This window comes from Crinia signifera, chromosome 2 (assembly GCF_055691185.1).
Source record: "Crinia signifera chromosome 2, ASM5569118v1, whole genome shotgun sequence".
Taxonomy (NCBI): Eukaryota; Metazoa; Chordata; class Amphibia; order Anura; family Myobatrachidae; genus Crinia; species Crinia signifera.
The window spans coordinates 349184424-349199435 of record NC_139218.1 but is presented as its reverse complement, the minus strand read 5'-3'; the positions used below and the strand labels follow the sequence as shown (position 1 = coordinate 349199435).

Sequence of the window (15012 nt, the reverse complement as noted above, 5' to 3'; positions counted from 1 at the left end):
GGGGGTGTCCCGTCCTGGGGGTGTACTGTCTGGGGGGCTTCACCTGACAGTGGTCACCAGGGAGTGGAGGAGGGAAAGAATAAAGCCTCCCTGTATAGTCTGGGCATGTAGCAAAAACCGGAACGGTCCGGGGTCTTGTCCCAGTCCGGTTTTTACATACTGTAGTAGTCCCTGTGGAGCATTCAGTCACTGTTTGCTTTCTACAGAACATACACAGTTTGCATATATCTGCGAGATCCAGCCACGTTTATTGCTAAAAGCTGACAAAGGCTGATTGATATGTCACGAGCAATCGTTTTTTATTTGTTTTGACATATTGATAACTCATAATATCCCAGGGCATTTCTCTATGTACATTGCTAATCTTTCAAAAGCTGTTGTATTAGATGCAGCTATTTGGGCTTCCACTGTTCTGATCAGAGATTAGGAAAGTCTCCATGGGCACCCGCAGTGAAGACCTGCACATGCGCACAAGTGAATATGCGCATGCGCAAGCAGTAATCATCGGTTGCTATTGCAAATTCGCAACGTAGGGACCAGAACAGATTGAGGGCCATTGGACACTGTCTTGTTGTCCCATCTGTGAGTCAGTGTCCTGCAGGCGAGGGGACAGTTGGAGAGCCGGTGATCACCACTACGCTGCTCTGACCGGAGATCGCTGAACATGTGAGCACTGGCCATGCCCCCCGCCCCCCCCCCCCCCCCCCAGCGGAAAAACCGATATGTGGTGTCGCAATCACGGACATATCAGCAGAGCCACACCCTCTTTACACGAAGTGCGGGCATCTTGATCATGAATTATTCCGAGTTGGGAGGTTTGCACTTGTGGTGCTGGGAGTATTTGCACTTTATACCTTTTACAAACATCGCCAGTACTGTATATCATTGTGACAATTTTACTACTAGGGGCCCCCACAAGTCGCGGCATTGAAATTTCAGTTCATTGAATCTACCCCCATCTTGGTAGCTTTGTCTCAGGTAGAGACACATGGATCCCTCTTCCTGAATTAAGGCGCTGTATATCTAAATCACCAGAGAGGGACTTAGATTTGCAAATCATTCAAAGTCGGCCACCATTGAATGATTTCATCCACACACGCAAGCTGCCAATGGATGTTTATGCAAAACATCCATTCCCATGCATGCGGGTAAAATGGGCGTGCGTGCGGTGGGCATTTGTGCGGGCAGTATTTAGGGTAGTTGACTCGTAAAGCTGTCCATCAGAATGACCTCCTTTGTCCTTTAACCGATAAGGTTTCATTACATGATAAGGGTTTTGCTTCTTTACAACACACAGTATTTCCTACCTGAAACCAAACGACATCACAAGTGGAGAGATCACTTTCTTCAGCTTGCTGTAAAATAAAGACAAAAGCCGTTAAAAAAAATTGAGGGATAGATTCTCTCAGGGCCGGCTCTACCATTAGGCAGCTTTAGGCAGCTGCCTAGGGCGCTGGAATCTGGGGGGGCGCCAATAAGTCTGCCTATCAAAAAATCAATGATGTCTATGAGGATCCTTGCGGCTGTGGAACCTCTAAGACTTCACTTCTATACTTTTGCCCCCTCCTCCTTGTACTCTGCTTGTACCAATTTTTGGGAGCCTCGCCGCCATTCCAGAATGTTAGGCAAGTATGCCTTTAGGGATTGGAAAGTGGGTATTGACAGTATGGGGGGGCGGTAGGTTGAACATTTGCCTAGGGTGCCGAATAGCCTTACACCGGCCCTGGATTCTCTACAGCATACAGCAGCTATAAAATGTATCTACTCAGTCATAAACAGACAATAACTGATTGTATAAGTATATGATACACCAACATATACCCTGTAGAAGCTACAGTAGATATATTCAGTCATGTCATAATGCAGCCCACCAGTGCACAATTGCAAAGTTTACATTGACTCAAAGGAGACTCCCTGAAATAACAACAATCTCCCTCTCTTCCTCATTAGTCTAGCAATCTCCATCATTTCCCCTAGCCCACATTACACTGTTACATATTTGAGGAAAAAAGAAATGAGAGGCAGATATATTTACACTGAATCATCAGCACCATATCCCAGCACTTTACCAAGTATAGTAGCTCTTACTAACTGCTTTGGGGCTCATCTACATTTGGATATAAGTCATTTTAAAAGTTTCCTCTCAGATGTAGCAGTGCACACCCACGCTTCTAGGTGCCACGTTCACGATCTCTTTTCACAATCTCTCCATATATGGAAATAGACACGCCCTTTGGGTGGATCATGACACGCCCCCTCAATGGGGCGCTGTGCAAAATTCTACTGCCAACTATAATCTCACTGAAATCAGTAAGACCTGTCTATCGGAACACATACAGAGCTTCATCATCAATGCATAAATAATAAATCAAAGCAAACTTCAGATACTGCAAAGTAGGGATGAATATTAGTAGATTTCAAAGACATTTAATATTACCCAGAGCACTAATGGCATCTTACAGAATGATATATCTTTGAAAATGGAACTTGTACGAAAATGGAACTTGTTAGGAAGGCCACTAAGATGGCAAACTGGGTTACAGCTTCTGATGGCAGAGGTAACAGTAGATGTTATGCTGTGCATTATGGGAAGAGGTTTGCCAGAAAGCTTAGCATATTGAAGTAAAAGGCCAACTGTCATTTGTTCTCATCCATTACCAGGTTTTTTCCCAACCAGCCAGATCTGACAATAAGAAAGGTATGCAATGTGCCGCCGTTATTTCCAACGTGGGTAATAGCGACGGCTCCCTATTCAATGCTGTCATTAACGACAGCATTGATGCAGGATCACGGCAGAACGGGCCCGACTTCAGAAGCTGTCGGGCCCGTTCTGCCGATAACGGCCGTGGATTGTCGTTATCCGGGCCGCAGATCGGCAATTAACAGCCATTTTCGTGGCCATGCACCCTTTGCGCCCATTGGCAGGCGGGACATTGAATCCCGTCCGTCGTTATACGGTCAATCTGACCGCAAACGGGCCAGGATCATGGCTGCTGGCGGGGATCAACAGCCGTGATCCCAGATTGCATACCCCCCTAAATCTCTAGATGGCCAGATGTGAGAAGAACAGTACGGGCAGTACAAATGGTGTAATGCAGCGGTTCTCAAACTGTGGGTCCTGACCCCAAAGTGGGTCCCAACCTTCTCAGCATGGGGTCACGACTCCATCAGGCTGATGACTTTTCTAATCTCAGTCAGTGATCCAGTGATCCAAGGAGTCTGGAAAATCTTTTGAACTGTCTGTTATTTTAGACTCCTCCCATCATTTTGTGCCTCCACAATGCTGCTATGTATGTGCCGTCTGCTGACTACACATGTGATGTGATGACCTTCTGCAGTAACTTGCTGGGGTCCTGTAATTATTTTTATTGTCTGATGGGGTCCCAGAGCAAAATAGTTTGAGGACCCCTGGTGTAATGGATAGCATTCCTGCTTCACAGCACTGAGGTCAGGGGTTAAATTCACACCATGGATTTTGTATGTTCTCCATGTGATTGTGTAACCTTCCTCCTGGTACTCTGGGTTCCTCCTGATACAAATAACTGATTGCAGAGAGGTGCTGTGAGTGGGGCTTTTGTACACTCCCTACTGTACATGTGCTATACAGTAGTAAGAAAATCACATATACAAGCAAACACCTGGGCAACTTCTTTGATGCGATCCTGTATTTGGCTTTGCATGGCTCCAAATAAATCTCTTCTCATACCCTGAGACATTGGGACCTTTACAGCTGATGTTTCAGAGGAACCTGAGAACTTTCTTATTCTACTCTGAAATCCACATAACTATCTCCAGCATGTTGTAAGTCATTCCTCCTTCATGAATGTGCCCCCTATTTAGAGCAAAATGAAGGGTAATGTTCACCCACAAATTCCTAATTTACAGCCAACACTGCCTGCGTGCTGTCACTTACTTGTTCCATGTTGGTGTCTCCTCAGCTTCATTCTTCCCATCATCAATCTGTACTTTCTCCTCAGTTTTGGGAAACCTGTTGTTTGAACATGTATATGTATTATTTATATATCACTTATGTAGATTACATCTTTAAATATAAATATATATATATATATATATATAAATGTCATTACTTTCCATCCCAAGCAAGTATTACATCAGCAAATAAACAACTGGACTTAGTTTTGTATCATGTGAATTTAAATAGTACAGTGTCCCAAAGCTGCCTGGGGAAACAGTCGGTGATAAAGCTGGGTACACACGGTTGTTCCGTCCAGTGATTGTTCCAAACCAGGATTCGTTCGCACGGGGACCGATGGTGGCACTGTGCGCATGCACAGGGTGCGTGCACACATGGCGAACCGACTGTTTGCCTTGTGCACGCACCCAGGACAGTGGGCGGGGGGTGGAGAGGGGTGTGGGGCAGTGGGTGGCCCATTAGCATATAGGAACATCCAGCGTTTCATGGGTGTTCCCATGAGAACGCTGGGCGTTCTTATGCTAATGAGGCCATGATGCGGGTGCGAGGGTGGGCAGCTGACATCACTGATTGTCAGCTGCCCGCCCATTTCCTTCCCAGCGTGCTTGCATATGTAAGTGACTCGTGTCAGCGACCATCGAAAGATGTGGGAGGTTCCCCCTGCCCTGCGAATGGAAGTTACTGTGTAACCTCCATTCATAAACCCCTGTGATCGAATCACCCTTGCGAATGGGTGTTGCCAGCAAGGCTGCGAATTCACAGCCTTGCGAATCAACAGAATAATCCCCATAATCCAGGCTGGCGGGGATTCCTTTCAATATTAGAACAAATACTCATCACTCTAGAGTGTTTCCAGCTTATGAAATATCTGCCGAACCGACCAAGGGGTACATAATCATACCTTCTAAAGTGTTAAGCAACCAACCGATCAAATGCCAGATATCTATTATCTGGTACATTATATAAAATGAAAGCTTGAATCTGATTGGTTGTATGGAAAATACCTCCACTCTCTGGTTGCCTTAGGGAACCTGGGCGGGATGCTGTAACATCCGCGCCTCCTGTCCGCCGCACATCGCCGGCTACCGCACACCTAATTATCACATATGCTGTAACATATGCGATAATTATGGCAAAGGACAGCTCTTGCGTTAAGAGCTATCCTTTGCGATCTTGCCGGCGATGTGCTGCGGGTCCCAGCGGCTCCCCCCTCCCTCCATTACCCGGGGCAGCAGCTGCCGGGTGGCCTCTCCTCCTCCTCCCTGCACCCGGAAGAGGATACAGTACAGGGAGGAGGTCACAGGTCCAGGCAGCACACGCTGTGCTGCCTTGACACAGCAGGTGAAGGGGGGGGGGGGGTGTCGGCGCGAGGTGGCGGGGGTCTGTTTGGGGCGGCGTGGGTCGCGTTAAGAAGCCCATAGGCTTCTATGGGGTATTGCCAGCTTTTGCTGGCGATACCCCTCGCAGCGAAAACCCGCCATGCGGGTTTTGCTGCATATCAAAATGCAGTAAAAACCCAGATAACGGGGGTTTTACCGCATTCTTGCTTTACAGAATCCCCCCCCCTCATGAGTTAAGTCAGGTTTATAATATGGGAAATTTAAAAAAGCATTAAATATATCTATTGTGAGCTCATCATCCACTAAAACACTATATAAATACAAAATAAAGGGCCTGATTCAGATTTGCAAGGAAAGCAAAAAACAACAAGGAACTGGTCAAAACCATGCTGCTCTGCAAGTGAGGCAGATGTAACATGTTCAGAGAGAGAGTTAGATTTGGGTGAGGTGTATTCAAACTGAAATCTAAATTGCAGTGTAAAACATAAAGCTGTTCAACATCTGTGGGTGACATGCAGAAGCAGACAGTATTTACTCTGCACAGAAGCAATATAAATGCATTTGCTCTCCTTGCATTGTAACATGGTTTGTTCCAGACACAAAGTTATTTGCTTTTTTTGCGTTACTGAATCTGGACCAAAGAGTGTTGCACCACTGATGGGTCATTTATAGATTTCGATTAACCCATTAAGAGATAATTAATAAATTCAAAATCTGCAGACAAGCAATGCGTCTTTATTTATGCCGGGTTACATACTTGTCCACTTCGCTCATTCCAAGTTCCATGCGCATATGACGGTTTTGAAAGCACATTTTTGCACCTTGGTGGCCCTCAAGTTACTACCGTACTACCAGTTCATGCGATGGATTGGAAGGTCACACCTATGTAACTGTGATGGATTGGAAGGTCACTATGTAACCCCACCACTTGGAGTTGAAGGGTAGAAATAAATTGTACAAAATGTATTTTAACTTGTACAATTCCCCTAATAATCTGCTAAATGTACTTTACTGGTGCCACAGGGAATTAGGAACCTCTAACACTAAAAGATAAATGTATTGAACAAAATAAACATAATATGGTAAAGAATGTCAACACAGATCAGTATTTATAGTCAATACTGGACATTTCATCACTATTTGTCTTAGAAATTGGTGTCTGCTCTGTTTATACCGTCTACGTGAGTTCTTTGAAGGCAACTCTGTGTAAAGACCGTCTCGTTATCTGCTGGCTTCATTGAGTAAAACTGTTTAAAAGTGTTGTTAAATTTCATATGATCATGTTCCTCCACCTGTATCACTTATACTAGCGAAATGCTCCAGCTACGCACAAGAGCAATTCTGAATTTACATGTACTACAGCCTATAGTCGCGTTCTGTCTAGGAATAATGATAATACAAAATTGAAATTTTAATTCAAGAGAGACATCTTGACTCCACAGCAGATGCATTTACTATGGACGAGCCACATGCATGCATGCCGGCCACACATGTGTCTGCAACTGTGCACCACTGGCGCATCACCTGCATATTGGTAGTATGCCCGGAAATATTCCAAGTGGTCGCTCCCCCCTCCTGTAGCTCCTCCCCTCCTGTCGCTCCCACCACCCCGGCTATCGTATGCCGGAGCTCCCCTGCCGCTGCCCCCGCCGCCATTCGCTGCATTGAGCATACAACGGTGGCAGGTCCTGTTTGGGAAAGTTTGGGCGCCCGAGCCACCCCAAACATCCCTGAGCCTGCCGTCTGGTCACTGCTGTGAATGGCAGCGGCAGGGGAACTCCGGTAATCACCGGAGGGGAGGGGCTGGTGGGGAGCGAGTGGAGGGATAAGAAGGGGGGAGTGGTCTGTTCATCTGTGGTGGGTATTTACCCACCACTCAAGGGGTTATTAGATGTAAGATCTCAGAGAAGCTCTATCAGCATAATAAGTTACTTAGGTTCTTACAATGGGTTATTACTTAGATGCTTAAAAAAGTACAGGGGCAGCTAAGGACCCAGTCCAAAGCCTAACAAAGACTCTGCAAACTTTCCCAGTCTCAGGTACAGCACATCTATTATACGCTTAGACTTTCAATACTTTAGGAAAAAATAGGGGGCTTGGTTATGTGATATTCAATGACAGTTCTTCGGTTGACACAGCACTATTTATGGAATATATAGGAAATTGGAATATATTCTGTGTACCCTAAATACCGCTGTTTGAAATGAAGGGGTGATCTGTTACTGTCACTGGGGAAAACACAGCTCACTCTACCTAACCGGCCGGGTCACAGAAGGAGGAAGCTGCAGGAGCCAATCCACGTGTGGTGGTGGTGATCAGCAGCAGTGGAGGGGTTGCGGGGGGTTGGGGGAATCACGACAGGGAGTGGGTGCCAGTAGTGGTGGTAGCGGTGATGTAGACAATGGCAGCACATGCTGACCATAGAATTGGGTTGGGGTTTTTTTCAGAAAAATGCCCCAGTAATGCTGTGGAGACCCATCACAGGGACAGAGCTTTATCACAAGCTCTGTCCCTGCATGCGATAATTGAAACATCCATGCAGTGTAGTAAATGATCACATAGTGAGTTGGGTCAATGGGCCTTATTTAGACCGGATCACCGATGTGCGAAGTCACAAAGCGCCGCAATGCGCATGCGCGACACATGCTAGCGATGAAAGTGCTACTTTTCTCCTCCGCTAGCCGTTCACGGGGTGATTGACAGGAAATTAATTTGCAAATCAGGATTTTATTATAGTGGGGCGGCATCCATCTGTTCGCTGGTCACTTCACATTCGCACAGCAGTGATCAGTTGTGATTTAGGCCCAATGTTATCACAGGACACCTGCACCATCAGGTGCGGATGCGATAAATCAGCTCTATAGACGGATTCGGTATGAAATCCCGACGGTCAATATCCCGACAGGGTCAAAATCCCGAATGGGTCATAATACCGACAAGGACAAAATCTCGACATTTAAAATCCCGACAAGGTCAAAATACCGACATATAGAATGTACAGGTGAAACAGTCAACATGACTTTCCGTCGACAGGTCGTGAGGTCGATATGGGTTTTTTCACTGTTTTTGGACCCGAATGTCGACACAGTCGACATGGACTCATTTGGACATCGCTCACGATGCTTCGGGCACGTTGCCTCTCTGCGCTCGGCACACTATTTTATTCTCCCACCACGCCCTAGTGGATGGTAGGGCATGAAATACTGCCTGTCGGCACATGTCGGGTCAAAAAACAGTGAAAAAACCCGTCGACCTTGCGACCTGTCGACGGAAAGTCATGTTGACTGTTTCACCTGTACATTCTATATGTCGGGATTTTGTCCTTGTCGGGATTTTAAATGTCGCGATTTTGTCCTTGTCGGTATTATGACCCATTCGGGATTTTGACCCTGTCGGGATTTTGACCGTCGGGATTTTGACTGCATCCCCTATAGACAATTCAATCAGCTACAATGTTATGTGTTCCATATTAGATGGATGAGATGCAAATTGCTCAAGGCAACCCAAGGTTAAACGAGGAACTTTTTTTTCTTGTTGCTGATCATCGACCCATAGTTTTTCTTTTGGAGAGCATAGATGTTTTGTCAAGTGAGACCGGTCTATAACTGTCACCCATTTTTATTTTTGCGTGAATGTTTGTGTGTGTGTGTGTGTGAATGTGTTTGTGTGTGTGTGTGGGTGTGGGTGTAGAGAGGAGCTTAACAATAAAACAATTTAAGGCAGTGATGGCTAACCTTGACACTCTGGCTGTTGTTGAACCAAACATCCCAGCATGTCCTGCATCAGTTTTAGCATGGCCAAATAGTAAAACTGTAGCAGGGCATGCTGGGATGTGTAGTTCAACAACAGCTGGAGTGTCAAGGTTAGCCATCACTGATTTAAGGGCTTCCTCACCATTAAGTTAGAAATGTTTTAAACAAATAATAAAAAGAACAGCATTCTACAAATAATTTGGACAGTTTAAGTGACTCAGCCATCTGTGAAGCAAAGTCCTGAACCATATGTTGTTGGATCTAACCGCAGTAAACGAGTTCTTGGACAACAGGCTTTTATATGACACATACATCTGGAATGGAGAACAAACAGCAGAAAATGACTGAATTACTGGCTGCAGTCAATGTATGACACTCAGGGAGGATGTATGATACTGGCATGGTATTAGTCTTCCTGCTTTGCCTCGTTACAGAGGCGAAGCAGGAAGCGGTAGTGACGAGATATATGATACTCCTGTTTGCCAGCGCAAGGCGAGTGAAAACTTCCCCCTCCAGCAGGATACGGTCATTAGTTCGACAAGCATTGGGTCAACACCATTAGGTCAACATGCTGAAAGGTTGACATGGGTCTAGGTCAACATGGGTTTAGGTCGACAGGTCATTTGGTTGACACAAGCATTAGGTCGACATGGGCAAGGTCAACAGTCAAAAGGTCAACATGGGTTTTTTCACTGTTTTTTGAGCCGACATGTGCCGACTAGGGCGTGGTGGGAGAATAAAATAGTGTGCAGAGAGTAGCGAGGCACCTTGCTCGAAGCATGGCAAGTGCAGCGAGCCATGCGAGGGGACACGGTGCACTTTATCCTGTGTCCATGACTGTGTCGACATTCGGGCCATAAAACTGTGAAAAACCCCATATACCTTTTGACTGTTGACCTTGCCTATGTCGACCTAATGCTTTTGTCAACCTAATGACCTGTAGAACTAGACCCATGTAGACCTTTCAGCATGTCGACCTAATGGTGTCGACCCAATAAATTTATATCAAAGTACTGAATGCCGGAGCATTAGCCATGGCCAGCCCTCCTTAACACTGTCTAAATACCATACAGTATGAGCAAGACCAGTTTCCTCAGCCAATTACACTTTCTTATCAGTATTATGGTGCTGTCCTACAAGACCTGATGCCATATCGGCCGCTAAAAACAGACTGGTATCCAATTAGCGCCTATTTTAGGCCGAAAAAGGACCCACGATTGGGTGAAAACATGTTGGAATGGAAATAAATCCCTAATCCCATGTGTTATCAGGGGTCCTGGTGGCTGCTAATCAGGGATTATGATTCTCATGACTCAGGCACATGAAGCGTAATACCAAATAACAGCAATATTGGGGTTAAGGGATACCTGAAGCACCTCTGCTAACAGGATATGACCAGGGCTCAGCCCACTGAGGTAAAACTAAATAATATCGTAAGAAAACAATCTGTATTGAGTTTATCTTCTGATTCAGATTCATCACTATGGTAATATTTGGGTAATATTTATACAGACTGGGGCAATAAAAATGAAGTTTACTCCAGCTTCTTGGCATGTGCCAACTTACTTTTGCCATTTGGAAAGGGAAAACAGACTGTCAAGAAAGATGCCATTATTTTTGTGCAAGATAAGCAAACGGTGTCAATGCTTAACAAATGCTGCTTACATATTATCTTAGCTGACCACTCACCCATTGCTTTCAGCGCCCTCCGGCCTGGGTTCAAATTTTACACTTGACATCTTGTCAATGAATCCGGGAGCTAAGACAAATGGAAAAAAAATAGCATTTAACCAGAGTGAAATCACAGAATAGCCTTAGAGATAAAGTACACGTACTGTAGTAGGTCTTATTTAGAGATCATAGTAAATCTAGCTATAAGGTTAGAGGGATTCAGTACTGAATCCCGGCGGTCGGGATCCCGGCGTTCAGAATCCCGACAGCCAAAATCCTGACAAGGGGGGGGACGTGGATCGCCCCCCCTTGCGGGCTCGCTGCGCTCGCCACGCAGCGGGCACACTAATTTATTCTCCCTCCAGGGGTGTCGTGGACACCCACGGAGGAGAATGTGTCGGGATTTCGGCGGTCAGGATCCCGACCGCCGGGATTTTAACTGCATCCTGGTTAGAGTAGTAAAAATTAAAAAAAATTATGATGGGTTCACCCCTAGACAATTATCGGCTCGTGCAAACAATAAACAGGCAAAGGATTACATAGTAGGTGTGTACGCAGGAACATTGTAGGAGCATAAGTTGATATACAACTTATAATGTTCTTTATGTACAGTTATATAGGTATCTCCCCGACCTCCCAGTCCCATAGAACCCTGTACCCATTAAGCTATTTCTTGCACAATGGCCCTTATTCAGATCTGATCTCAGTACAAATTTGTTTGGAAAATGGGAAAAACCATGTGCACTGCAGGTGGGGCAGATGTAACATGTGCAGAGAGAGTTACATTTGGGTGGGGTGTGTTGAAACTGAAATCTAAATTGCAGTGTAAAATTAATGCAGCCAGTATTTACCCTGCACAAAAACAAAATAACTCACACAAATCTAACTCTCTCTCTCTGCACATGTTACATCTGCCCCACCTGCAGTGCACATGGTTTTGCCCATTTTTTAAACAAATTTGTACTGTGATCAGATCTGAATACAGGCCAATGTGTTATAAGCTCACAAGGGGTCAAGCTGGAGGCGCAGTACTCAGCTGATCTGGAGCGTTTACCTGAGTGTCGCATCAGTGTGTATCTAGTTTAGGAATCAAAATTTAAGTTTGACAGTGAAAAAAAAGGAATCTCATTCAGAATGACTGCCAGACGGACTACATTAACAAATATGGTGCACATTTGGCCCAGTACTGTATGACTCATTTACTAGAAACCAGTGACTGCTGTAGACCGCTAAAATGCAAAAATATTTGACAAAAAGAAAACATATGCATGCGACCATAGGCAGCCTAGCGAACAGATCTGAATCAGGCCCTTAGTTAGCTAAACAGTGCCTATATTACACATATCAAGCAGCTTTCCCAATGCTCTTAGTCACCCATCGAGGCTGGACGGAGAGACATTACTGAGGTAGGCATGCACACACTATGTACTGGCTGCTGGATGGCATACATATTATTGCATCATTTCAGGTACTCCCTGTGTAATAAATGGGATTTCCTTGTCTGATATATCATAAGCACAACCTACATATTCTTTGTGGCTATACTCTCATTGAAAACAATGAAAATTAGGTCATGCTAACATCCTATACTAAACATACTGTAGGTCTCAATGTGAAAATAACGTTCCCAGGTAACTACAGTACTACATCTATATATGCTGTACGCTCAAGTTAGGGAAGGTAAATGAGAATCAGCATCAGTATTACCAACACGGCTCTGTTTTTAAACACAGAACCATGTCAGCATCATGATGTCGGCAATGTCGGTTCCAAATACAGTTTGTCTACAAATTTACTGTTGACAAACCATATGTATGCAGATATAATTCTTTATTTCATGTGGTATTTATTTCCTACTACTATAACTGCCAGTGTTCCCAACGATCCCACCAAAGCCACAAACCAATTTGTACTTTGATATTCAATTCTGCTTCTTTTATTGCCCACAAATTGGGACAGTGCCACCAAACCCAGGACGTCAGGATCGGATGTAAGGTGATACTTCTGGGTGGGACTCCACCACCTACTTCTGTAGCATTTAGGCACATGTGGGGTACACAATTATTGTACTTGGACTTCAGTAGTATACTCGTTTTATTTTCCTTTACATTCATATTATATTGGACAATGTCATCTGAGGACTGTGGAACTCCACCGATGGTTACCTGAGTGCACGTTTTTGTGTTGTAGGAGGTAAGCTATTGCTGCAACAAGCACGCCACAGTTCACATACGTGGCTCAAGTTCCTTTATTACTAGGGCAGCAGGGTGGGGATTATTAGATAGACAGGGTCTAGATAGAAAGTCAACAGGTTGACACCAGAAGTTCGACATGCAACAGGGTGAAAAGGTTGACCGTGTCAAAAGGTCAACAGGGTTAAAATGTTGACATAGTAAAGGTCGAGACATAAAAAAGGTTGACGTGAGGTTTAAGAATTTTTGGGGTGTCAATGTTGACAATTGTCGACATGGACCCCTAATTAGTGTACCGCATACCCTCCCATGGCTCGCTTCACTCGCCATGCTTCAGGCTTGGCACACTATTATATTCTCAATCTATGCCAACATGGATGGTGAAATAAGAACAAGCTGGTTAAAAAAAAAATCTACCTTTTCATGTTGACCTTTTGACCCTGTTGACCTACCGCATGTTGACCTTTTGGGGTACACCTATTGACTGTATAGACACTAGCTCTATCAACCAAAACAAAGCTAGCAGCTACTAAGGTGCATGGCAGCACTCATACTCTCTGTGGCGGAACCTGTGGTTGGTGAGCCCAGGTGCAAATATATCATTTGGGCACCCATCCTCCACTCCAACCCAAGTTCACACCGTGCCACACAGCAGTGGATGGCAGCAGTGGGCCCCTTAGTCCTCAGGGGCCCTGGTGCAATGCACCTGCTTTATGAGCTCACTACTGTGTTCCCACTGACCATACTAGTAGTTAAATTGTCTCTAATTAGCCTCTGAGCATAAGTACGGACCATTGCACAGTGAGAAAGGAGTAGAAGTGGGAGGGATCTTGGAGGTTCAAAACAAGAATAAAGAAATTGCGCTTTTTGAGGAAGGAAATCACACAATAAATATAACCAATTTACATAAAAAAAAATTAAAATACATTGAAAAACATATTTGAATAAATGAATGTAGTACATATTACACCACCACCCCTCGACTACCCCTTGACCAAAACTGCTGCTAGATTTGAAGTAAGCCCTAAACAGCGCCTGTTCATTACCCTAGGCCTAGTGGTATTACATATTTGTTTTTCTCCTATTGGGATCTTGGAGGTTGTCTACTCTTTCTGGAGGGCAGGAGATTTTTTTGTGGTGATATTACACAAGTAGAAATTAAGTGCAAATGAGTGTTTACAGAATATACAGTAGTGATGTGTTTGAACACTTGGGTTGTCCACCTGGTGAGCATAACATAAACATAAACAAACAAGTTCCACAGGAGATACGCCCCTGTACAAAAGTGCCATTTGCACTGAAAGTAAAACTAAATAAAACAGCTAGTGGTAGCCAACCCTAGCCCTCAAGAGCTACCAACAGTTCACATTTTCCAGACAACCTAGCTGCTGCACAGCTGCATTCATTAATCACTGACACATTCTAAAAGATACACAGATGGAGCTAATTAGCTCACTTGTGATTCTGTGAGGAGACCTGCAAAACATGCACTATTGGTAGCTCTCAAGGACTAGGGTTGGCTACCCCAGAGCTAGACCAAACGTAAGCCTAGGGTGCGATCGAGTAAGTTGGCTCATGAGTAATTGTGGTGAGCTCATTAGTAATGGAAGCACGCATCATTAATGATATTGAGTGTGCACACTAGATGGTAGTAAAAGATATCGCTGAAAAAGCCTTTTCTGAGCGATATATTTTACTATATCCTCTAGTGTGTATGGGGCAACCGGTATAAAAAAAAAAAAAATTTAAAATTACAAAATAAATAAATAAGGAATACAGTATATGCTTCACAATTTGGCCTAGGAAGGAAAGCATGGCAACCTGTAATCTATGCATCTACAGTTTTGACAAGTGGAAGGTATGTTCTGATAAAAGAGGCTTCCTGGCAAACTTATGCTTATAAGACTACAGAAATAAAATGTACAATTGCATACCTCTCAAATTTTGTTGTAGTCAAGGAGGGACATCCTTGCGTGTCGAAGGCGCACTGTTTCGCGGCAAGGGTCCGTTTTCCGACGCTGTGGGGGCATGGCTAGCAGCTCTGTAAGCTGCTGGCCAGCCTCCAGCCCCTGTACTTGCGGGAATAGACGCTGTGCACATGTGCACAGCGTCTGTTCACTGGG

The 15012-nt window shown here is 44.7% G+C and overlaps 1 protein-coding gene across 7 annotated transcripts in view; it reads right to left on the bottom strand.

The window, feature by feature from the left end:
- Positions 1–15012, bottom strand: part of LOC146057907 (phosphatidylinositol 3,4,5-trisphosphate 3-phosphatase TPTE2-like) — an 83475-nt gene that overhangs the window by 53383 nt on the left and 15080 nt on the right. For all 7 annotated transcript variants that reach the window (XM_083169732.1, XM_083169728.1, XM_083169729.1 and 4 more), the window contains 3 exons: positions 10716–10785; positions 3914–3988; positions 1308–1355 (listed from right to left, as the gene is read on the bottom strand). In XM_083169732.1, the coding sequence (XP_083025858.1) occupies positions 1308–1355; positions 3914–3988; positions 10716–10765 (173 nt within the window). In that variant the 5' untranslated portion in view covers positions 10766–10785. The remainder of the gene's footprint in view (positions 1–1307; positions 1356–3913; positions 3989–10715; positions 10786–15012) is intronic.